General features: G+C 41.8%; 1 protein-coding gene across 1 annotated transcript in view; it reads right to left on the minus strand.

Moving 5' to 3' along the window:
* Positions 1-12,970, minus strand: part of CDH11 (cadherin 11) — a 64,110-nt gene that overhangs the window by 27,745 nt on the left and 23,395 nt on the right. The window contains exon 2 of the mRNA XM_019505531.1: positions 2,428-2,830. Coding sequence (XP_019361076.1) covers positions 2,428-2,655 — 228 coding nt within the window. The 5' untranslated portion in view covers positions 2,656-2,830. The remainder of the gene's footprint in view (positions 1-2,427; positions 2,831-12,970) is intronic.

Consider the following 12,970-nt stretch of genomic DNA (forward strand, 5'->3'; position numbering starts at 1 on the left):
TGCCCAGCTGGGGTGGGGAGCACAGGACCTGGGGAGGGCAGTGGATACAGGATGCAGGCGCGGCAGCACTGGGAGCAGGGGCTATGCCCTGCTGCCACTTGCTAAGCTGGGCTGGGAGAGGCAGAACGCGGATGTGGTTCACTCAGGGCAGAAGGGGGCAAGCGGCAGCAGGGCATAGCCCACACTCCCAAAGCTGCTTTGCCCACTTCCTGTGCTCCCCCACACCGGCTGGCAAGTGGCATCAGGACATAACCCCCACTCCCAGTGCTGCTGCCCCCACATCCCATGCCCTCCCATGCCAGCTGGCAAGCAGCCACAGTGCAGAGTCCCCGCTCCCAGTGCTGATGCAGGTGCAGCAGTGCTGGGAGAGGGGGCTCTTCCTTGCTGCCGCTTGCCCAACTATGGGGGGGAAGCATGATGCAGGAGTGGCTCGCTCAGTGTAGAAGGGGGCAAGTGGCAGCAGGACATAGCCCCCACTCCTAGCGCTGCCGCGCCTGCATCCCACACTCCCGCCCATGCTGGCTGGCAAGTGGCAACAGCACCCACCCTTCTGCACTGGCTGGCAAGCAGCGACAGTGCAGAGTCCCCACTCCCAGCACTGATGTGGGTGTGGCAGCGCTGGGAGAGGGGGCTCGGGGGGACATAATGCAGACACGGCTTGCTCCAGGCAGAAGGGAGCAAGTGGCAGCAGTGGCCATGCCTGCATCCGTGCTGGGAGTGAGGGCTGCCGCTTCCCCCTACCATCCAGAATGAGCCACACCTGCATCCCTCCCTGCTCTCATCCCAGCTGGTCAAGGGGCAGCAGGACAAAGCCCCCGCTCTGAGTGCTGCCGCACCCGCATCCTGTACCCTCCTGTCCCTCTCCCTGAGTAACATGCCCCTCTGCCCCAGCTGGGCAGCGTGCTCCAGCCCCAGCCCCAATCCCTCCCCCACTCCACACCCCTTTCCTCCTCCCTTCCCCAAACCCAACAGACTTTGTAGCTGGAGGCAGCTGTGTCAGCTACCTGTTTAGTCTATGGCCAAATCTCTGAAGCGGCACCAAATCTTTTTGATCTAACTCAGCCAAATCAAATCAGGACAGTGATTCAATTCTCTGAATCAAATCACTGTCCTCCAAATTGGCCAAATCTGAAGTGAATACTTGCTGCTTCACACAGGCCTACAGTAAAGACATAGCTTGTGTCTTTGCGTATATTTGCACAGCCCCTAGCACCATAAAGCTATGAACAGTCTCTAGCTGCAACTGCAACAGAAACAATAAATTATAATAGGAAGAGGATCAACCTAGAAATGTGTTCAGACTAAGAGCTTGCCTGTAAGAAAGATTCACAAAGCTCTTGTTCCTCAAAGCTAAAATATATTTTAGACACAAAGGGGTGGGAGAAGTAGAACTATAATGAGATAGTTACTGTCTTCTATTTGTTCAAATGAAGACAGAGGGAAGAGTAACTTAATGTAAAGGGATTAATACTCTTCATATTAATCAGATTTTGCTACACTGCATTTAAAAGTGGCTCAGTGACACATGGGGCTGTTACAACTGTACCAAGCATTGGTTTCCAGACAATTTTCAACTTGTCTTAGAGTCTAAATTTGACCTTCTATTTAATATTAAAAATACTAATTTTGCTTCCCAACATATTCACCCTGTGATATTGTATAATAACAAACATAGTAAATAGTATTACAGTAATTTGTGAGTGTTTTCTTAACTTTCTTAACTTGTAGGAGTAATACAGACTTCTTGGGACAAATTGTTCTTTCTGGCAGAATTTGATTCCATTGATCTGATTCCCCATTGTGTTATATCGGACTGATGCTAATTCACAGGAGTAATACACTTCGAAGGCAGGTACAGCACACTGAAACATCAGGCTCGTTATATACTACACATTCTAACATATTTTAATCCTAATGAGTAATGTCTTATAAAGCAGAAAACAAAGATATGGTAAAGTCAGCAATTTACTTTTCTAATATTGGTATGTCAGGTCAATCCATTTTAAATCCCTATTTTAGGACTCTTCTGTTTGGTATATAGGTTGCTATTTTCTAGGCCAGCCTTAAAACAATGAGAAAAGTATTCTAAGTGACAGGGAACCAAAACTAAGACAGATATGAGGTTTTACTTGGACAGATTAGGCATTTGGGGATCAAGCTTGTTGTCCATTCACAGTCAGCAGAAAAAGTGCTAACCTACTACTCTTAAGTAGTGATTCAGAGCCTACTGAAGTCAATGAAAAGACTCCCATTAACTTCAATGGACTTTGGATTGGACTCTCACCAAACTACAGATTAAACGATTACTACCAGATTTATCAGCAAGTTCCAATTAGGCAACTGATGTGGAAGAGAAGTACGAGAGGAACAAAGCATCTTATACAAGATGCGCAAAATAGCACATACTGAAATATAGATATTTCTTACCCTGCCCACTAGTACAGGATCTGGTCCTGTATATTCTTCTATTACAAAGAACTGATTCCACACCCAGCCTCTTTTTGAACGATGCAGAACTTGTCCTTCTTTTCCTTTTTCATGGTGACCATGGAGTGACGGCCTTGAATGGTTAAGCTTCTCCGTAGATGTAGCATGACTATAGCACAGCATGCCCAGGCATATAAGAGCAGCATGTAAACAACTGTCCTCCTTCATTTTTGGTTAGTTTATAGGCACAGGAGTATTGAACAATCTACCCCTTCTAGCCAGAGCCACCTTGAAAGTTGAAAACAGAATTACTGGAAAATTTCAGATGTAATGTCCTGTGTATAGGATGCCACCACTCATGAAGTGCATCACTTTAATGCTCTGCAGGTTCCCAGATCAATTCCTAAAAAATAAAAGGAGAGAGAACAACAATGTCAGTTCTTTCCTTCTTTTAAAACAGTTATAATTAAAAGCTATTTGCCATTTTTAAAATTCAACTATTAAACTAGCATCAATTTAGCATAGGTGTAATGCCCATTGTCCACTTCGAGATAATACATGCACTCAAGAATACTTTGATGCAATAATTACCAACTGTGAACATTTTAAGTAACAAGGGTTTTCTTTGGTGGTTTGCCAGTAAAATTCCTTGCTGTCAACTACAAAACCTGTACAATTTTAAATTGTAATTTTCCTTTTCTCTTGGTTTAGTAGAAAATGATACAGATAAAGCTCTGCTCTGGGGTGTGCCTGTATGGTTGATCTCTGGCTCTTGGTTTCTAGCCTTCCCTAGAGCAGCTGCTGGAAATGATTGTAGAGTACCTGCATTGTCATATGCCAGCAGGTAGGTGGAGTACACTTGGGAAGGGCTCAGCCAGAGCTCACTGCCTCTGTGGTGCAGTCATGCTCTTGAGCACCAGTGTCTGGGATCCATAAAGCCCCATCCACAGAATTGAAAGCAACATAAATTTAGTGGGAAACCAATAGGAGGTTCTGAGGATGTGCGGTTGTCTTCATCTTTCACTCTCTGAGACAATGGTTCTTTACGCTGTAAAAGGTGTCCCTCAACTTGCAATTCACAGCCCTAAACTCTGTTATGAAGCTTTGCGTCAAAGGTTTCAAAAACCAAAGAGAAGTCAGCTTTTACTTTCCGAAAGTGGTAGCAGTGATGGTGCCTTTCCCTTTATGCAACAGATCAATGGGTAAAGCACACGCCAAAGCTGTGCAAGAGCTAAATTCAATTTTCTCCTTTGCCTGATGGGATGTGTACACATATCCCCCACATCCTAGGAGAATGCATCAATTACCAATCTATAGGGTTATCTGAGGTGGGAGTGCTCTCAATGTGGAAGCAGAGATGGGAATGCATGTTTCCTTATTACCAGCACAAGAGCTATGCTCATTTTCCTTACAAGGCAGAACATCTTCTAAATGGAAGGACTGAGATTAGTTCCCCCTCCTTAGAATGCAGTGTAACAGAGGGGTAGAATAATTCCCTGGAAAGTGGGAGTTTGAGGTTCAAATCCCCTAAGGTAGAAAAGAGAATTTCCTGGCTCGCTAAGTTTCTAACCACTGAGGGTAGACGTAATCACTCTCCAGTCACACTCTAAAAACTAACCTGCTTTGATTGTTCTGAAAATCCTTACTTGGTCCAGCCTTGCAGGCAAAATAACCAGAACACCTAGTTGGTGGATCTTAATAGGGCTTTCATGTGTTGCTCAGCACTGTTAATACAAAGCGCATCTACACATGCGCTTTACTGCACATTAAAGCATTGTGTAAAAAAATGTGCAAATACTCTAATACATGGTAAAATAGGATATTAAGCATCACTAAAAAAAATGTACTTTTGCTACTGCACAACAGGGTAGTATAATATACATTTATTTAGTACCTCACATTGCAGGTACTAAATCCGATGAGCATTAGGAAAAGTGCATTAATGCCCACAGAGTAGCTTCTGGATGTGACTAGAAGACTTTTGGCATCTCAGGAACTTTTATGTTAGAAATTTAGATGCCTTTGTACTTTTAGGTGCTCTCAACAGTAGGATTAAGCTAAGAAGGGGTTCTGTAAATCTAACTTTTGGACTCAGGCACTTAAAGTGGCAGTTATGTACTTATGCCCATCCAAAACTTCTTTGTGTATCTAGTCCTGAATGCCTTGACATATTCCCACATGCAAATTCAGCCCTTTTCTCTACCTTTTCCATCGACCTCAACTATCATAAATTAATAGAAACATCTGCAGACACTTTTATAATATAACCCTTGGCAGCAGCAACCATTCTCGGTGTTTCTGACATTTTAATTGTTAGGATGACATTATCCATTTCTTCATTTCTGATCATTTCTCTGAAACTAGGTCAGAGTCAAAGTTTGGACCAGAGATTGCTTGATACAGTGAATCCTGCACTAGGACTACACCTCCAGAGGCTAACTTCCCATCCTAAAGAACCATTTTTATGCATCCCTGGGGTTTCTAGTATGGTGTTTTTCAATGTGCTTCTAATAATCAAGAAATTCTTACTTGTTCTAAATTTCAGTGTAATACACTTTGAGTCTGCTACAGAACACTAACAAAATACTAATTTCAGCCTATATTTTAATCTCAGGCACACACTCATACATACATAATGCTTCCCAATTTATATATATACAACAGTGCAGAGGGGACGTACATGGGAATTTTGGAATAATGAATGCTAAATGTCTTGCTTTCTTTGTGGTGGGGATGGCTGTGCCAGTTTAGAGGTAGTTGACTCTGGACAATGGAGTTGGGGGAATCTTGACCTGGAATTTCCTTTAAAAAAAGTTATCTGTATTATATATAAACTGCCCATATATGTCCCCTCTGTGCTGCTTTAGATTCAGGCACTCAGATTTCAGGAATGGGGTATGTACTGGGCTTTTCACATGAGGCAAAGAGACTAAGCTCCCATTTTTCCTGTCACCCAAAAAAACCCAGCTTGCCCCCAGCTTTAACTATGTACCAAATTCAGTTTCAGTGTCGATATTCTAGTGAATTCAATGTGATTTATGCATATATTTTAAAATATAATCTGGCACAAGGGGAGGAATTGACTGAATTTTCTTCCTTAATCATATTAATTGAAAACAGTTTTACTATCCCTTTTAATTCCTTCATTATTATTTCCTTCATGATATATTATCGAAGATTCATAAAAGGATAGGAGTCTGGAAAGACAAGAACACTACCTACCACTACTACACACAAGAGAAGAAAGCAAATATTGCTCAAGATAATGCTTTGAAAATTCGTTTTAGTCAGAAATACATTTTAGGTAAAAATGCTACTTCAAGTTTTCCTTCCTGGGTTTATTACTGGTAGCCATTTTGTTAGTAAATGAAATTATTTTTAAACCAGAAGTATAAGAGGCTGAACAAAGAATCTTAAAACCCTTGTAATAGTAGGTTATTTAGGGGGAGGAAGGGGAGAACATCAGTATGAAATACATGTATCTCTGCTAATTACAATTTTTTAGAGAAAATGGAAACATATTTTGTCTTACATTTGAGTAGATAAGTTAAACTGAAAAACCTATTATTGGCTAAACTTCTCTGGCAGTCTAGTAACCAATTATTAAATCCTGCTCTCTGTCGTGATCCTGAGTTACTTAGCCTATACTATGAATGTTATAGGAAATATTTTCTATAAAGCATCTTTCCAACTAAAGTCAATGCTAGTTGCACAGGAAAAGTACATTTACATCCATCATGAAGTGCAGAAGTGCAGTAATTAATTTTGCTGGCACTTTCATTTTTGCAGTAGGGTCCCAACACCCTCAGGAAGATGGATTGGGAAGGCTACCCTGTTTTGGTGCTGATGTATTGTTAAAACCTATTTAAGTGCCAGTTTAACAAATGAACACTTTCATTAACAGATTTGGGGTAAAAAGCTTTAAAAGAACAAAATTTGCACATCTGAATTCTGTTCTCTGGGTCATTAATTTCAAATGATGCTATCACCTGTGAAACTGGAAAGTAGACAAATATTTCCATTATAACCAAAATGTTATATAACTTTAGTATACGTATTGTTTTGTAGCTTTCAGAAAAGACTTTATAAAAATTGCTTTACAAGACAGGAATAGATGTCCTGGTACACACGTATTTACTACCACTTATTTAAACATGAAGCACTAGACACAAAACTTTAACCATATATCCATACTTACTTTACTAATTAGGGTTTAAAGTGGTAATTACTAGGACTATGTGAAGCTTTGGTTGCTGATTCAATTTGGAGGAGATTTGGCCTGACTTGGCAGTCACATCTCTAAATCCGAATCGAATCTGGAGACCAATAAAAAGATCCAAGTTGATTCAAAGCTCTCCCAATCAATTCAGAAAAGATTTGGAGAGCTTCAGAGAAATTCAGAGATTTGGGCACTCCCCGCTCACCACTGCAGGGAACTGGACCCAGACTCTGCCGATAAGTAGGGGGTGGGGGCTGGAGGAGGGAACCATGGGGGGACCCTTGCCAGGCCCTATCCCCTGCCTGCTCTCCCAGCCCCCCTTAGAGCTCCCTGCCCTCTCCTCCAGCCCTGTCAATGGCTGCCTTGCCTGCCCTCAGCATCCTAGCTTTTTAAAAAAAACAAGCCCCACACTCATCAGCTCCTGCCAGGCCAGGGGGGTGACCCCTGCTTGCCCCCACTGTCCCATGCTGTGTGGGGGGCTCTGCCACGAGCCCCCATCCCCCACCTGCTCTCTCAGCCCTGTCAGTGGTTGCCCTGCTTGGCCCCAACATCCTGGCTCTTTAAAAAAAATAAAAATAAAAAACCCTGCACCCACTAGCTGCTTCTGCAGCCTTCAGGGCTTCTGGGAGCTTGTGGAAGAGCCCCCCACACAGCACAGACCTATAGGAGGCAGCAGAGATTGCACCCATGCCTGACAGGAGCCAGTCAGTATGGGGGTTTTTAAACATATATATTAAAGAGCCAGGAGGCTGGTTCTCAGAGTGTGGGCAGGAGATGGGGGCTCATGGAAAATCCCCCCATGCAGCATGGGGCTAGCAGGGGCCAGCAGGGGTCATGCTCCCCCCCCCACCTGGCAGGAACCAGTGAGTGCATGGCTTTTTTTTTGCTTTTTTTTTTTTTAAAGAGCCGGGACGGTGGGGCTGGGTGGGGCAGCCATTGACTGGGCTGAGAGAGAGGCAGGGAATGGGGCATGTTTGATTCAGAGACTCAGCCAATTTGGTGGTGGCTAAGTCTCTGAATCAGAATTGGCTGAATCAATCCGGGACAGTGATTTGAATCACTGAATCGAATCACTGTCCCCTGAATCAGCTGAATCCAAATCTGAAGCAAGTATTAGCCGCTTCACCATCTTTTATTTTTAAATCTCAGCATATGTGGGTGTGTGGGCACAGAGGGACAGGGTTATGCATTTATAATACAGATGTTACCACTGTATCTAAAAGTGGCTCTTTCTAAGTCATGAAAACATTTACTGCTGGCAAAACCAATGTGACTGTTCACACTAGCTGCTTCATGTACCACGTGTTGGGCAATAACATGGAAAGTCTCTATGACTGTAAAAACTAAACTGATTTTTTATTAAAATAACTATTTACCCAGAAGCTGCAGCTACTATAGAATTCTAGCTAAAATACTGAAATGTAACTCAGCTGTTGAGGGCAAACCATTCATTAGGCCTTGAACCAGCCAACATGAAAACACACAAAATCAAATTTATAACCCAGTTCTTCTCTTTCCTTTGGCTAACACTAGAGGGAAAATACCTCATCACTCCCAAAGCATGAAATAAGGATCTGGGAATTGAACTTGAAGCAGATGATTGGAATGTTTCTCTGGTTAATATCCATAAATCCTCAACAAGTACAGTTTTATTCAGATGCTATATGACATTGCACATCTACAGAATGGTTAAAATAATTCACTGTTTTTGAACAGTGCCATTTTTTATTAAATCATTTGTGGGGGGAAATGTATTTAAAAATTATTATTCACCTGCTCTACACTCTTCCTAAAATATGACAAACAATCTAGATGGACCTGTATTCACAACTGACTCAAATGCCACAGCCTGAATTTTGCACTGTGGTTTGGGATTGCGTAAGATATAATTTCTGAGTTCAAACTAAAAATTCCCCTTCAAAATGACTACCAATCTAACTGTCTTACTCCTTTCTATACTTACCAAGAATAACCTATAATAATGGCTTGAGATAATATGGATTTAGAAGCAGCTAACAGATTTTATTTGCTAACAAATTCCTGTGTTATGGATATTGAACACTAGTCCTACCATGGATACAGAGAAACAAGAATGAATTAGCTACCTCACACTATTAAATCATAGAAACACAACCAGACTGGGTTTATGCATAATGGTTACCTGAAATGTGAAGGACGAAGTAAACAGGAATTCCACACTGAAAAAAAGTAACATAGGGTGCGTCTACATGAGTTACTACATTGCCAGTGACAAACTACAGTGAAGTATCTCTTGCCTACGGCAATGTAGCATCGGTGGGCATGAACTGTGATGCCGCTGCTACTGTGCAGTGGGATTGGAAATGACCCATGCAGCTTCCGGACTGCGCAGGACCAGTGGTTACTGTGCAGTCAGGCACACGTGTAGATGTGTCCACTATAGTGAGATCTGCACGTAGTGAGTTGTCTACGGGCATACCTGTATACCAGGGGTGGGCAAAATGGCACATCCAGCTGATGGCTGGACTCCATTTCCCAGCAGCCCCTGCCCACATTGCTGCTTTTGGTTTTCCATGGAGACCCAGGAGCAGTGGTATGGTGACATTGCAGGGCAAGGGTTTCCACAGAGACTGGCCTCAGCAGTGCTGGCAGGGGCGGCTGGGAAATGGAGTCCCCCATGGGCCTGATCTGCTAGGCAAGGACCCTCTTTAGACCTGAAAACCATTCTACTATAATTGTGGTATATTTCCCTGTGGGCTACCAACCTACTCCACAGGTTGCCACCAAGTAGGAATGGGGCTGGGCTCCTGTCCACTTTGGAACAATGCGTTCCCCAAGATGCATGAACGGAGCCATCTCGGAGTCCCTGGCCATCTCGGTACCCAGAGATCATAATTCTGCTAGGCTTTCACAAGCAAGAGGCTAGGAGAGGGATGCATTTTTCCTTCTCCTACACATACAGGTGAGGGGAAATTAGAATACTCATATCTAATGACAAGTTCAATATTGAACCTACACTGATTTAACTGTATTGTGGATATGGATAGTTCAAATAATAGAAAAATGCAAACACTAAATTCTATTCTTCTTCACAACAGATCATCTTTAGTGAATAACATTAAGCTATGCTATAACCCAGCAGAATTTGTTCCATTATGTATAAAACAGTTCTCTCTGTAAAAAGACGATTTGCCATGTAAAACTTCAGTTTAAAGTCTCAAACAGAAACTGTGATGATTATTTACTCATGACTCATAGACAAAACTAAAGAGCCAGAAGAGATTATTTTAATGACAAGACCAGAGTCTCGGAAGTTGTGTCTAGCCAATTTTCAATTTCTTTTTCTATATATAGCAGAAATAATCCCGATACAGCCAAGTTAGCGTCCCATGTGTGCCACTATTAAACGACAATATGCCAAACTATAATAGACTAAACAATCCCTATGAGTTGTCTAGCCAAAGACTGTTACATGATACATTAAAATAGTAGTTGTTCCTCAGGGATACATTTGACACCATATATTCAAGAGTATGTTGTAATGACAAAATGATGGATGATTGTATTTTGAGCGATTTTGCAGAAATATTGAGTAAAATTTCACAAATGCAGAGTCCAAATAAAAGTCTAGCTATAGGAAGAATTAGTTGAGAGAGAAATAATCCTGTTTTCTTTAACAATAATTTCATTAACATAGTTGCAGTAGAATTTAAGCATAAACTCTTTCCTGAATAAATGATTAAATAGTACATTATTGTGGTTCACATTACCTTTTAAACTGAGATTTTGGTGTTGGATTTGGCTTGTAAACCTGCTAGTATTCAACTGTAAATCACTCTATCAACCCAAACAGGACCTATGTGTTTCTTTGTACTTACCTGAATGAGCTACCACTACCCAAATGTGAAACAGAACAGGGGAGACGGCAACCAGCGGGCATCTATTATACTCCTAACTGGCAGTGCGTATATGGCAATGGGTGGGAAAATGACACAACATTAACTCCTCTTCTTTACAGCTATCCAGCAGACAGAAGAGTTTATCTAGCATGGAGGAAGAATTTAAATCCATTCTACTCCTCAACGTGTCCATTTTTAAGGAGTTCCTTATATGGAGCCTGATAGGCTGTAAGCAGTTGTCTCAACTAACCCAGGATTGATTGTCCTGGGATTTGACCCAGATTAAAAAACGGTATGGCACAGCTCTATACCGAAGCTGCCTTTCCAAACTGCATTTCTGCTTCTGTGCCAGTAGGTGGCAGTGAGAACACACTACCTGACTGGCATGTCTCTGGAATGAACCGCAATACATGGGCAGACATACAACAGGATATCCCAGGAAAAGGTACTGGTGTGTTTTATCCAGCATACTTCAGAGGGACTTGAAGCTGAATAATGGATGTGTATGTCTATGTGACCCCAGGAAAAAAAAACAAAAAAAACCTTTCTTCTGGGACAAATGTAACATCTGTTCATAGCTACAGTAATTCCAGGATCTATTCTTAGGCAGATAAAAAATCCCCTCTCTCCTAGAGTGATATGACTACAACTGCACTCTGAAGCAAGCAAGTTAGTAGTCCCCCAGAGTAACTGGGAAGGTACTAGTATCAGAGATATTTGCATTAAGAAACCAAACTGGTTCAAGAGAGCCTAAACTTGTTCCTTTTTGGATATGCTATGAACCTATTTTAGGCTTTTATTAAGGAAAATAAGTTGAAGGGGGTGGAGAATGGGTCACTACCTGTGCATACATTCACAAGTGAATGCTATTTTTGAGAAATATGTTTATCCTGATACTGCATGTTTGGGGAAATTTTATCCTTGCTAGTTCTGCATCTTAAAATGATAAATACCCACAAACATTTTACTAAATAGTTTACAGATATGTAAATAAATGATTTAATAATAAATGCTATTGAAGGAGAGTGGGTTGCCAATTCTTAGTGCAGGGGAAAAAAATCTGTAACTGCAAAAGGTATAGCTCTAGCCACTAGTTTTCACTACATGTTGATAGATATCTAGTTTTTAAATTACTGCTTTTCAGCAGGTAAGGATTTTTTCCTCCTCCTTTTGTCTCTGTTAAAGAAAATGTCACTTAAAGGTGTTCAAGTAAATCTAGTTTCTAGTTGAGAATTTTTTATGAGGCAAAGTAATATATGCAGATTCAAGCAACTTAGCACAATAGCACATTGAAATGTATTTTCTTCTCCCTTTTTAACTGAGTTCTTTTTTTTTTTATCATACCAACCGATGAATTCTCTTTGCTTTAGAAAATCGCACTTGTGCAATGTACCTGTGGGATGTAAGAGGCCTCACATTTTATATATCCTAGGCGTGTTATCATGCAGAAGTCTGCTCTGCCATGTTGCAGAATCCTTACATTTTATGTCACGCTTAGAAGGACAAACGGTGACACTGCTACCCTGAGAAGTACTAAGAACCTGCAGTGAGTTGTTGGGTGCTGGTACTAGATCTTAGAAGTGGGATTAGGGCCATCTTTTCCCTGCCTCTGGTGTGGAGGATGGAGATGAGTGTGGTGTGAGAACCAAGAATGTCTGCTTCAGGGATTGCACCACAGGAGCTAAAACATCCCAAAAGGAATTGGAAAGAAGTAAAGGAGACTGCCTAGTTGCTGAAGTGACCAGGTCTCCTAAAGCAAGCCAGAAATATTATGCCAGAGTTCGGTAACTTGTGCACCCCTTCTGTACATCAGGAGAGACACAAATCTTTCCAAACTTCCTTTTGGCTCCCTCTACTTCCAACAGCCACCCTGGTTTCATGCAGAGTTGTGGTCTCTAACCGCACATCTTAATGGAAAGGAAAGCAAAAACGAAGGCCCCAACCTCAGCAAAGTGCTATATGACTTGACTAGTCCGGTATTAAACTGTGAGATCATTCACAAGTTTAGGTACCTGCTAGAACCACCGTCTAAAAAACCAATACAGCCTAATGTTAAACATTTGGACTGAATGGGTAACCATGAGAGTAAAGCTAGAATAATGTCATATAAATTAAACCCCCACAATATCCGTAATGTTTTACATTGTATTTTTTCTGTGGTGGGCTAGATATGCTTGGTGGGCATCAGTAAAAAAGTGCTGTACATTAACGTGATAGCTTCACATTTTCTCTTCTTATAGTTTCATAGTTTCATAGATTAAGGGTCGGAAGGGACTTGGTAGATCTTCTAGCCCGACCCCCCACCAGGGCGGGAGAACAACAAAACCCCAAAACAAGAAACGGGACTCAAATGAGTCCAGCCAGGTAGGCATCCAGCCTCTTCTTAAAGACCCCCAGGGTAGGGGCCAGCACCACTTCCCTTGGAAGTTGGTTCCAGCTCCTAGCC

The sequence above is a fragment of the Gavialis gangeticus genome, unplaced genomic scaffold (genome assembly GCF_001723915.1).
Source record: "Gavialis gangeticus isolate Ggan-Ray unplaced genomic scaffold, GavGan_comp1, whole genome shotgun sequence".
Classification (NCBI taxonomy): Eukaryota; Metazoa; Chordata; order Crocodylia; family Gavialidae; genus Gavialis; species Gavialis gangeticus.